This window comes from Sander lucioperca, chromosome 12 (assembly GCF_008315115.2).
Source record: "Sander lucioperca isolate FBNREF2018 chromosome 12, SLUC_FBN_1.2, whole genome shotgun sequence".
Lineage (NCBI taxonomy): Eukaryota > Metazoa > Chordata > Actinopteri > Perciformes > Percidae > Sander > Sander lucioperca.
Window position 1 is genome coordinate 21,077,323 of NC_050184.1, and position 12,500 is coordinate 21,089,822.

The 12,500-nt window shown below is 49.0% G+C and overlaps 1 protein-coding gene across 1 annotated transcript in view; it reads right to left on the reverse strand.

Moving 5' to 3' along the window:
• The window catches only part of cacna1fb (calcium channel, voltage-dependent, L type, alpha 1F subunit), a 102,485-nt gene that overhangs the window by 38,996 nt on the left and 50,989 nt on the right, over positions 1–12,500 (reverse strand). The window contains exons 19-24 of the mRNA XM_036008089.1: positions 11,058–11,139; positions 7,247–7,307; positions 5,074–5,173; positions 2,834–2,963; positions 881–940; positions 688–794 (exon numbers count right to left, since the gene is read on the reverse strand). Of these exons, the coding sequence (XP_035863982.1) occupies positions 688–794; positions 881–940; positions 2,834–2,963; positions 5,074–5,173; positions 7,247–7,307; positions 11,058–11,139 (540 nt within the window). The remainder of the gene's footprint in view (positions 1–687; positions 795–880; positions 941–2,833; positions 2,964–5,073; positions 5,174–7,246; positions 7,308–11,057; positions 11,140–12,500) is intronic.

Below are 12,500 nucleotides of genomic sequence, written 5' to 3' on the forward strand. Positions count from 1 at the left end.
ATCAGCTCCCGTTAGCATCCCATTGACTGCCATTCATTTTGGCGCCACTTTGACAGCGAATAACTTTACATCTGAAACGTTTAAAGACTCTATTTGTCCATTGTTTATTTCTAAAGAAACACGACAATGTATAAAAGGCTCCATTACCTTGTACCTCACGTTATGGCTCCGTAGCAGACGTTTTTATAAAAATAGGCTAACGATTGGGTCATAACCACGAGACTTACTGTCGCATAGTAGAGGAATTACCGTATAGTACAGGAGAAGCTCTCAGGCAGTTTGGACTTCCATTAGCTGTTTAAGTTTAATTACTAATGTTAACTATCATTTTAGTGATCAATAATTAGCCTGTGTCTATGTTATCTCCTTACATATACCTACGCTCTCCGTCTCTGCTAGATTGGGAATGATTGAGATTTCTCTTGGCACAGCTACCAGAAGACTTCCAACTTTCAGACACGTTGCTCACGGCACATTTACGTCGTCTCTCTCAGTTGGAGGCTGCTCAGTAACGCTCTAACATGACTGCTAATATTAGCTAGAGACACTGTTTATTTGTGTCTAACATAGCTGCTAATGTTAGCTAGTAACACTGGTTTATATTGTGTCTAACATGGCTGCTAATGTTAGCTAGTGGCACTGTTTATATGTGTCTAACATGGCTGCTAATGTTGATTGGATACTGACTGAAGGAAGAAGGAGACCAGTGAGACGCTGACGACCAGCAGATCCAACAAGTTGAACCAGTTTCTGCAGAACGAGCCCTGATGGAGGAACGCTCCGTGGACTGTCATCTGTCACACAGAGAGATAACGTCAGCGTTAAATCAAGAGAAGACGATAAAAAGAGTTATTTCATCCAAACTGAAGGGGATTTTTACCTTAAACAGAATCTCAACAGTGAAGATGGAGGTGAAGGCGTAGTCCGCATAACCCAGAATCTACACAAACAAACACAAATACTGAATTAAATTTAGTTTTCGGATACATCTGCCCATTGCACACAGTGCCTTCACTACTTAACAGCTATTTTGAATATATTTGTTCTCTGTTTATTGTTTATTCTTCCATCCATCCTCGTCCGCTTTTCCGGTATCGGGTCGCAGGGGCAGCAGCTCCAGCAGGGGACCTCAAACTTTCCCGAGCCACATTACCCAGCTCCGACTGGGGGATCCCGAGGCACTCCCAGGCCAGGTTGAAGATATAATCCCTCCAACTAGTCCTGGTTCTTCCCAGAGGCCTCCTCCCAGCTGGACGTCCCTCCACCTAGTCCTGGTTCTTCCCCGAGGCCTCCTCCCAGCTGGACGTCCCTCCACCTAGTCCTGGGTCTTCCCCGAGACCTCCTCCCAGCTGGACGTCCCTCCACCTAGTCTTGGGTCTTCCCCGAGGCCTCCTCCTAGCTGGACGTGACTCCACGTAGCCCTGGGTCTTCCCAGAGGCCTCCTCCCAGCTGGACTGTCCCTCCACCTCGTCCTGGGTCTTCCCATAGGCCTCCTCCCAACTGGACGTGCCTCCACCTAGTCCTGGGTCTTCCCCGTGGCCTCCTCCCAGCTGGACGTGACTCCACCTAGTCCTGGGTCTTCCCCAAGACCTCCTCCCAGCTGGACGTGACTCCACCTAGTCCTGGTTCTTCCCCGAGGCCTCCTCCCAGCTGGACGTGCCTGGACCACCTCCCTAGGGAGGCGCCCAGGGGGCATCCTTACCAGATACCCAAACCACCTCAAGTGGCTCCTTTCGACGCGAAGGAGCAGCGGCTCTACTCCGAGCTCCTCACGGATGACTGAGCTTCTCACCCTATCTCTAAGGGAGACGCCAGCCACCCTCCTGAGGAAACCCATTTCGGCCGCTTGTACCCTGGATCTCGTTCTTTTGGTCATGACCCAGCCTTCATGACCATAGGTGAGGGTAGGAACGAAAACTGACCGGTAGATCGAGAGCTTTGCCTTCTGGCTCAGCTCTCTTTTCGTCACTCTGTTTATTCGTTTTAATATTAAATATGTTTGTAAGGCAAATTCCATGTAGTTCCACTATTGTGGCAATAGTAATAATGTGGTTTTCTAATTCATTAACATCGTATAAACACAGACATATTAAACATATCTAAGGGAATACGCAGGTTTTTATACAGAACAGAGGCAGCAATTACAGGGTTAACATCCCGGTGTGTGTGTGTGTGTGTGTGTGTGTGTGTGTGTGTTGTGTTATACAGTATGTGTGTGTTGATTATATGTTAGAAGTCATTTCTTTCGTCAGCTGCTGCTAATTGCTATGTCTTGCATGAAGCCAGCTGCTGCACAGCGTGCGTGTGTGTCTGTGTGTGTGTCTGTGTGTGTGTGTGTGTGTGTGTGTACAGTTTTTCTCAGCATCAGACAGTAAACTGGTGATTTTCTCTCTCCGTGTGTTTCCACGTGTTTCCCTCTTTAACCGGGTTAGTCACTGACCCACTTCTGCTGTGTAATCTGCTGAAGCCCCGCCTCCCCGCCCCCCAGCTCCGACCACAGAGGTGTGGACAACATCATCAGCGACATCATCAAGATTAGAGGTCGCTGGGCAACACTCGGCTCTGAGTTTCTCCCAGAAGCCCTCGAAACTTCTATCACCTCAGTATTGACTTCCTTTCATTGTTAGCTTAGCCACAATGCTAGTTTTTTCTTGAGTACATTCAGTTGTAACTTTAGTAATTCGACTATTAGTGATGTGACTGTTCCCCACCCCAGGAACTTCATCAAACGTTATCCAGAGGGAAACTGTTGTGCAGCAGTTGCAGAACAGAGTGGGAAAGAAAACCAAATTTAAACAATAAAGATGATCAATAAGATGTCAGAAAGACTCACGTTGTTCCTGAAGGAGTGGGCTCTGATTGGATCTTCGGCAGCCAATGAGCAGCTGCTGAGGATGATGAAGACTAGGATGAGGTTGCAGAAGATGTGGTGGTGGATCAGAGTGTGACAGGCCACACGGATACTGCAGACAGACAGACAGACAGAAAGAGAGAGAGAGACACACAGGCAGACAGACAGAGAGAGAGAGAGACACAGACAGACAGAGAGAGAGAGAGACACACAGGCAGACAGACAGAGAGAGAGACACACAGACAGACAGACAGACAGAGAGAGAGAGAGAGACGGACAGACAGACAGACAGACAGAGAGAGAGAGAGAGAGAGACGGACAGACAGACAGACAGACATAGAGAGAGAGAGAGATGGACAGACAGACAGACAGAGACAGAGAGAGGGAGAGAGAGAGAGACAGACAGACAGACAGACAGACAGAGAAAGAGAGAGAGGGATGGATAGACAGACAGACAGACAGAGAGAGAGAGGGACAGACAGACAGACAGACAGACAGACAGACAGACAGAGAGAGAGAGAAGGATTTAGGAGTGAATAAACTCGGCTTTAACGTCAGCTAGCATTCAGAGACAAAGACACATCATGGTAATATCCGAGAAGACGCCGGCAGGAAACAGCTGATCGGTACTGTCAATTAAATGTTCGCTATATACGCCAAAACTTATATACATACATCCCAATACTGCACTTAGTGCAGCTTGCACAAACGCCTTTATAAATACTACCTAAGTAGTTGCACATTTTATTTGCAGCTTGTATATACGTTTGTACATTCTTTCCTTTGCATTTTTTAATCTTTATTTTTGAATAGTTGTTCTTGTATTCTATCCTATTCATTATTTCTCATATATTCTGTATGTGTGCTGTGTGTCTTATGTTTTGTGCAGTTGCACTGAAATGTCCCAATTTGGAATCAATAATCTAATCTAAATAATCTAATTCAATGTAGTCTAATTTGGCAAAATCGTTTCCATATCTCATTTAGCATCAACTCTTACCTTGTACCTCACGTTATGGCTCCGTAGCAGACGTTTTTATAAAAATAGGCTAACGATTGGGTCATAACCACGAGACTTACTGTCTCATAGTAGAGGAATTACCGTATAGTACAGGAGAAGCTCTCAGGCAGTTTGGACTTCCATTAGCTGTTTAAGTTTAATTACTAATGTTAACTATCATTTTAGTGATCAATAATTAGCCTGTGTCTATGTTATCTCCTTACATATACCTACGCTCTCCGTCTCTGCTAGATTGGGAATGATTGAGATTTCTCTTGGCACAGCTACCAGAAGACTTCCAACTTTCAGACAGGTTGCTCACGTCACATCTACGTCTTCAAGCTCAGTTGGAGGCTGCTCAGTAACGCTCAGCCATCACCGGGAAAGATCTTCTAACATCCTTCACTGGTCTCCGTCCAGAGACACGGGGTCTGTTGGTCCATTATATATATCTATGGTCTCTCCTCTCCCCCTCTCCCATCTGTCTGTCTCTAATTGCAGGAGTGGAGTCTGGTGTGCGGGAGTCAGGTTTCCAGCTGTAGCTCATCTACCACTATCAACCTCTGCTTCATACACCCGGTCAACCTTCCACTCTGCATCATATCATAGTCAAGACGACTACAGTCAGTCTCACTTATGACCAAACCTGCCACCTGTTTGCTAGTTGTGTTTTTGCCTGTTCTGATCCGTGTTTCTTGTGCCTCAGTATTTTAACTCCTGCCATCCACCGGACCAGACCACTACCACTGGACTACTTCACCACAAACTGTATACTTGTCATGGTTTTGTATGTTCTGTTTCCTGTTTTATTGTGAAGTCTATCTTTTCCATAGACAGTATATATAATGGACCAACAGATCTGTAGGGGGGCTCTATAGAGAAACCTGTGGGGGGGGCTCTATAGAGAAACCTGCGAGAAATCAGCGAAGAAATTGCCACAACCGCATAGCGCCCCTTTAACTGTCTGTACGGATCTAAACTGTTCATATCTGATTTAGTTTGGCCTTCCTGTCTCTCATAACCTTTCACACACACACACACAAGTCCACACATCCTCATTATATCTATATCTATATTCTTTTCATTTATTTTATGACTCATGCTTGTTACCTTAGGGGTTTTCATAATCTCACCTTCACAATCTTTCTTGTGGGTTCCTGTTGCCTTGATTTTATTGTCCAAAATAAATAGAAACTACTACTAAATAAAGACTACTACTTACGGGTTTGTGTTGCTGAGGCAGAAGAACGCACTGCCTTCTGGGATTGGAAGAACCTTCTCTTTAGGAGGAACCAGGTCCGTCATCTTTAACGGGATTTCATCTGACAAAAAGGAGAGGGAAGGAGAGGAGGAGAGAGACAACATCTTCTGATTTATCGCCTCAAAAACGTTAAAGTTGCTTGCTTTTGTTATGGAATTATGAATTAATTGTTTTATTTCTACACAGGCTATTTTTAATGTGAAGTACCTGTAGACTGTTGTACAGTTATACCGTTTTGAGTGTTGCCGTAGTTAATGTAAGTCTCACGAGATCTCACGTACGTGTTTTGGTAGTAGTATCGTGGACGTAGTGTAACATGATCCTCCTGTTTCTCTCCTGACGCGTGTGAGCTATCAGGGATGCACCGAATCCAGGATTCAGCTTCTGATTGGGCTGAATATTGGGCTTTTTGACGGGGTTGGCTTTCTGCCCAACCTTAGAATTTTTTCCCAGCGAACCGAACCCTACGCTTGCACTCCGCGCGCTACGCTGGTCGCCGTAATGACGGCGCCGTTGATTACGGGAAGGTGTTTACGTAGGTGGAGCGTTCAATGCAGCAGGCTGTGAGAAAGTGAAAATGGAACTGGTGAGCAGAAAAAGTGATGTTTGGCAGTACTTTCAGTCAAAAGAAGGCCATTCAAGTCCAGCTACATGTTCAATTTACAACGCTGATTAGTCTGGTGGTGGCGAGGACCCTAAACTATACACAACATCACCGCTGTTACAACATCTGGTATGAAACATCTGGAAGAATACGAGTTGTGATGAAGGAATCTACAGACAGCAGCCAGAATGCAGCAACTTCAGGTACGACAAAGGAAGGACAGTCACTGTTTACTTCATTAATGAGTTTACTGTGTTCATGGACTGAGGATGGGACGAGGATTCAGCAGAATCTCAACCAGGGGATTAGGTATTCGGCCGAACCCCAAAAATCTGGATTCGGTGCATCCCTACGTGCTATGAAACGTGAATAGTTTACCATAAGTTTTTTGCCAATGAACAGTACCCGAAATATAAATGAAATGAAAGATTGAATTTGCAGCTTCATCCCGTTTCCATCGTCACTTGACAAACTTGTTTGATCTGATGGTTTAAACAGGTTGAAAACTGATCTCACATCAGCTGTTTAATGACGGCCGTTTGTCATTATGAAGATATTTAGATAAATGATTCGATCACGTAGAAATCATTAAATAATAAATCATGTTACGACCTTAATACAGTTTCATTGAAACTAAATAACTCAGTAATTGTACTGTTGTCTTTATGCGTTTGTTTCAATGCGTTAAAGTGCCCATATTATGAAAAAATCACTTTTTCTGGGATTTGGGGTGTTATGTTGTGTCTCTGGTGCTTCCACACACATACAAACTTTGAAAAAAATCCATCCATGCTGTTTAGAGTGAGATACGGTTTCTGAATGTGTCCTGCCTTCAGTCTCTGGGTGAGCTGGTCAAAATCGGCACGGCTTGTGACATCACAAGCCGAAACGAGCAGGCTAACCGCAACCATTAGCTCGTAGCGTTAGCGTTAGCATGCTAACGCTAATGCTAGCATGCTAACGCTAGCATGCTACCTCGTTCTCAATAGCAAAGCACTGCTACAACACACACAAGTTCACCATAATCTACAAAAGAACTACTTCCATGTGCGCCCTCATTTAGAAGTCTCCCAGCTAATCCTGCCTTGTAACTGACCAAAGTTGTAGAAACAGCCTTTCTTTTACTGTCTATGGAGCTAGCTAGCTGACATGATCTACATCTGAGCTACTGGGCATGTGCGGGTGCAATCAAAGATAGTACAGAAGAAGAAGAAGAACAGAGGTCTCACTCTGTAGCTAAAACAGAGACCAGGTGAAAAGAGGATCTGCAGCAGTGAGAGAGAGCGGTGCAGTACAACAACAATATGGTGTTTTTTGAAAATTAAACCATGTAAACCTATTCTGGAACAACCTTAAAATACAATTATGAAACTGAAAATGAGCATAATATGGCTGCTTTAACATAAAGAAACAGCCAGCCAAACTCCTTTTTTAAAGAGCCAGGAAGTGAGCATGCTTAAAACAAACAAACATCTCTGGGTAGAACAATAATTACAAAATGTCGTTGTGATTTTTCAGGTGATAACTGACTTTCTTCTCCTTCAGGAGGCTCCTCTTCCTCCTCGTACTCGGTGTCTTCATCCATGTCCACCTGCAGAGACACACAAGCATCAGACTCCAGGACTCACATTTAATATGCCGTGGTCCTGCTCTTCGTCCTGCTCTTCGTCCTGCTGCGCCCTGCTACGCCCTGCTGCGTCCTGCTGCGTCCTGCTACGCCCTGCTACGTCCTGGTACGCCCTGCTACGCCCTGCTACGCCCTGCTACGCCCTGCTGCGTCCTGCTGCGTCCTGCTATGCCCTGCTACGTCCTGGTACGCCCTGCTACGTCCTGCTACGTCCTGGTACGCCCTGCTACGTCCTGCTACGCCCTGCTACGTCCTGCTACGCCCTGCTGCGTCCTGCTGCGTCCTGCTATGCCCTGCTACGTCCTGGTACGCCCTGCTACGCCCTGCTACGTCCTGGTACGCCCTGCTACGTCCTGCTACGCCCTGCTGCGTCCTGCTGCGTCCTGCTATGCCCTGCTACGTCCTGATACGTCCTGCTGCGTCCTGCTGCGTCCTGCTACGCCCTGCTGCGTCCTGCTGCGTCCTGCTACGCCCTGCGATGTCCTGGTACGCCCTGCTACGTCCTGATACGTCCTGCTGCGTCCTGCTGCGTCCTGCTACGCCCTGCTGCGTCCTGCTGCGTCCTGCTACGCCCTGCTATGTCCTGGTACGCCCTGCTACGTCCTGATACGTCCTGCTGCGTCCTGCTGCGTCCTGCTACGCCCTGCTACGTCCTGCTATGCCCTGCTACGTCCTGATACGCCCTGCTACGTCCTGCTGCGTCCTGCTACGCCCTGCTGCGTCCTGCTACGCCCTGCTGCGTCCTGCTGCGTCCTGCTACGCCCTGCTACGTCCTGGTACGCCCTGCTACGTCCTGATACGTCCTGCTGCGTCCTGCTACGTCCTGCTACGTCCTGCTACGTCCTACTACGCCCTGCTACGCCTTGCTACGTCCTGCTACGTCCTGCTACGCCCTGCTGCGTCCTGCTGCGTCCTGCTACGCCCTGCTACGTCCTGGTACGCCCTGCTACGTCCTGCTACGCCCTGCTGCGTCCTGCTGCGTCCTGCTATGCCCTGCTACGTCCTGATACGTCCTGCTGCGTCCTGCTGCGTCCTGCTACGCCCTGCTGCGTCCTGCTGCGTCCTGCTACGCCCTGCTATGTCCTGGTACGCCCTGCTACGTCCTGATACGTCCTGCTGCGTCCTGCTGCGTCCTGCTACGCCCTGCTACGTCCTGCTACGCCCTGCTACGTCCTGATACGCCCTGCTACGTCCTGCTGCGTCCTGCTACGCCCTGCTGCGTCCTGCTACGCCCTGCTGCGTCCTGCTGCGTCCTGCTACGCCCTGCTACGTCCTGGTACGCCCTGCTACGTCCTGATACGTCCTGCTGCGTCCTGCTACGCCCTGCTACGTCCTGGTACGCCCTGCTACGCCCTGCTACGCCCTGCTACGCCCTGCTGCGTCCTGCTGCGTCCTGCTATGCCCTGCTACGTACTGCTACGCCCTGCTACGTCCTGCTACGTCCTGCTTCGTCCTGCTACGCCCTGCTACGTCCTGCTACGTACTGCTATGCCCTGCTACGTCCTGCACCACTACGGTGGCCGACAGGGGCAAACGCACTGCAACTTAATGAAACGCGCAAATAGATAAAAGACAAGAAAATTAAGAAAACATCTTCATTAATTTGACAACACATGCGCAGCATTTAGCAAACGCGCTGCAAATACACACAACACAACCAAATACACAAACGCACTGCAAATACAGAAACGATGCAAAAAGAAAAGCACACAACGTAAGTTCTCCAGGCCGCTAGGGGGAGCGCTGAGTGGAACAGCTTGATTTCCAACCCCAGGGAGAGAGAGAGAGAGAGAGAGAGAGAGAGAGAGAGAGAGAGAGAGAGAGAGAGAGAGAGAGAGCGTCCTGCTGCGTCCTGCTACGTCCTGCTACGCCTGGCTACGCCCTGCTACGTCCTGCTGCGTCCTGCTACGCCCTGCTGCGTCCTGCTACGCCCTGCTACGTCCTGCTACGTCCTGATACGCCCTGCTACGTCCTGCTGCGTCCTGCTACGCCCTGCTGCGTCCTGGTACGCCCTGCTACGTCCTGATACGTCCTGCTGCGTCCTGCTACGTCCTGCTACGTCCTGCTACGTCCTACTACGCCTTGCTACGTCCTGCTACGTCCTGCTACGCCCTGCTGCGTCCTGCTGCGTCCTGCTACGCCCTGCTACGTCCTGGTACGCCCTGCTACGTCCTGATACGTCCTGCTGCGTCCTGCTGCGTCCTGCTACGTCCTGCTACGCCTTGCTACGCCCTGCTACGTCCTGCTGCGTCCTGCTGCGTCCTGCTGCGTCCTGCTACGCCCTGCTACGTCCTGCTACGTCCTGATACGTCCTGCTGCGTCCTGCTACGCCCTGCTACGTCCTGCTATGCCCTGCTACGTCCTGATACGCCCTGCTACGTCCTGCTGCGTCCTGCTACGCCCTGCTGCGTCCTGCTACGCCCTGCTACGTCCTGGTACGCCCTGCTACGTCCTGATACGTCCTGCTGCGTCCTGCTACGTCCTGCTACGTCCTACTACGCCCTGCTACGCCCTGCTACGTCCTGCTACGCCCTGCTGCGTCCTGCTGCGTCCTGCTACGCCCTGCTACGTCCTGCTGCGTCCTGCTACGCCCTGCTGCGTCCTGCTGCGTCCTGCTACGCCCTGCTACGTCCTGGTACGCCCTGCTACGTCCTGATACATCCTGCTGCGTCCTGCTGCGTCCTGCTACGCCCTGCTACGTCCTGCTACGCCCTGCTACGTCCTGATACGCCCTGCTACGTCCTGCTGCGTCCTGCTACGCCCTGCTGCGTCCTGCTGCGTCCTGCTACGTCCTGGTACGCCCTGCTACGCCCTGCTACGTCCTGATACGTCCTGCTGCGTCCTGCTACGTCCTGCTACGTCCTGCTACGTCCTACTACGCCCTGCTACGCCTTGCTACGTCCTGCTACGTCCTGCTACGCCCTGCTGCGTCCTGCTGCGTCCTGCTACGCCCTGCTACGTCCTGGTACGCCCTGCTACGTCCTGATACGTCCTGCTGCGTCCTGCTGCGTCCTGCTACGTCCTGCTACGCCTTGCTACGCCCTGCTACGTCCTGCTGCGTCCTGCTACGCCCTGCTGCGTCCTGCTACGCCCTGCTATGTCCTGGTACGCCCTGCTACGTCCTGCTACGTCCTGCTGCGCCCTGCTGCGCCCTGCTGCGTCCTGCTGCGTCGTGCTATGCCCTGCTACGCCCTGCTACGTCCTGCTACGCCCTGCTACCTCCTGCTGTGTCCTGCTACGTCCTGCTGCGTCCTGCTACGCCCTGGTACGCCCTGCTATGGCCTGCTACGCCCTGCTACGCCCTGCTACGCCCTGCTACGTCCTGCTACAACCTGCTACGTCCTGCTATGCCCTGCTACGTCCTGCTACGTCCTGCTACGTACTGCTACGTCCTGCTACGCCCTGCTACGTACTGCTACGTACTGCTACGTCCTGCTATGCCCTGCCGGAAGTAGAAGGGCGTGACTTCGGCTCTCTATATATAGTATAGTTGTGACATCACAATGTACAGGAAGTCCTGACGGGTAAGGCACAGTTTCTGAATACGGGCTGTGTGTATTTCTCCGGTTGGTTTGAGCGTTTTGATATTTTCACAGTATTTATACAGCACGACCCGACCGGCTTTATAAGCAGAGAAACAGAAACAGAGATGGATATCTCACTTTTTTTTAATATGGGACCTTTAAAGACTAATGTCAGATCTCCGTTTCTCACCTTCACTTCTTTTTGTTTCTCTTCTTCGTCTTCTTCTTGTGCTCCGACTGCTTCCTCCACCGCCACTTCCTCTGTCTTCTTCCTGGAGTACAACAGGAAATAATCACCGACCACCAGAGCTGTATAGTAACGAAGTAGAACCAACGGGGTAAACGTCTCCTCACAACCCGAACCTCCTATGGCGCCATTTTGATGCTACTAAGCCATCACCTCCCGTTAGCATCCCATTGACTGCCATTCATTTTGGTGCCACTTTGACAGTGAATAACTTTACATCTGAAGAGTTTAAAGACTCTATTCGTCCATTGTTTATTTCTAAAGAAACACGACAATGTATAAAAGGCTCCATTACCTTGTATCTCACGTTATGGCTCCGTAGCAGACGTTTTTATAAAAATAGGCTAACGATTGGGTCATAACCCCGAGACTTACTGTCTCATAGTAGAGGAATTACCGTATAGTACAGGAGAAGCTCTCAGGCAGTTTGGACTTCCATTAGCTGTTTAAGTTTAATTACTAATGTTAACTATCATTTTAGTGATCAATAATTAGCCTGTGTCTATGTTATCTCCTTACATATACCTACGCTCTCCGTCTCTGCTAGATTGGGAATGATTGAGATTTCTCTTGGCACAGCTACCAGAAGACTTCCAACTTTCAGACAGGTTGCTCACGTCACATCTACGTCTTCAAGCTCAGTTGGAGGCTGCTCAGTAACGCTCAGCCATCACCGGGAAAGATCTTCTAATATCCTTCACTGGTCTCCGTCCAGAGACACGGGATCTGCTGGTCCAGTTTATATACTGTCTATGAGTAGAACTACTTCACTACTCTACTTAAGTACTAAAAGGCTGTATCAGAATCAGAATCAGAATCAGAAATACTTTAATAATCCCAGGGGGAAATTATTTTTGTTACCACTCCAGGCATACAAACAACATATATGATCCAGACTTTTAACATATATAATAAAAACAAATATACAGTAATAATAAATAAAATATTAAATCTATATGTATCTGTACTGTACTGGAGTATTAATTTTTTCTCCTACTTCCACTTTTACTTGAGTAACATATTTTCGATGAGTTTAATACTTTTACTCTGATAATTCTTTTATGTGCTGCATCGTTACTCGTTACTGTTGTGAATTCCTCACGCTACGGAGACTGTGTAGGTTAGAGTGTGTACGTTAGCTACATACGCTAATTACGTAATTTACGTAAGAAATCCGCGTTTTTGGTTGCCTGGTCAGAAGCCAGAGACGATGTCAGTTTGTACTCTTCCTATTTAGCTATTGTTGCAGCAGATGAAGCTATTCCTGAGTTGTTTGAGTCTGCAGTGAGTCCTGAATGTTAACCGTTTGACTCCCTGTGATTTGGAGCTGCTAGTTTATCTGTATTTTGCTAGCTTGCTAACTTTCCTGTTCATCACACGTTACTA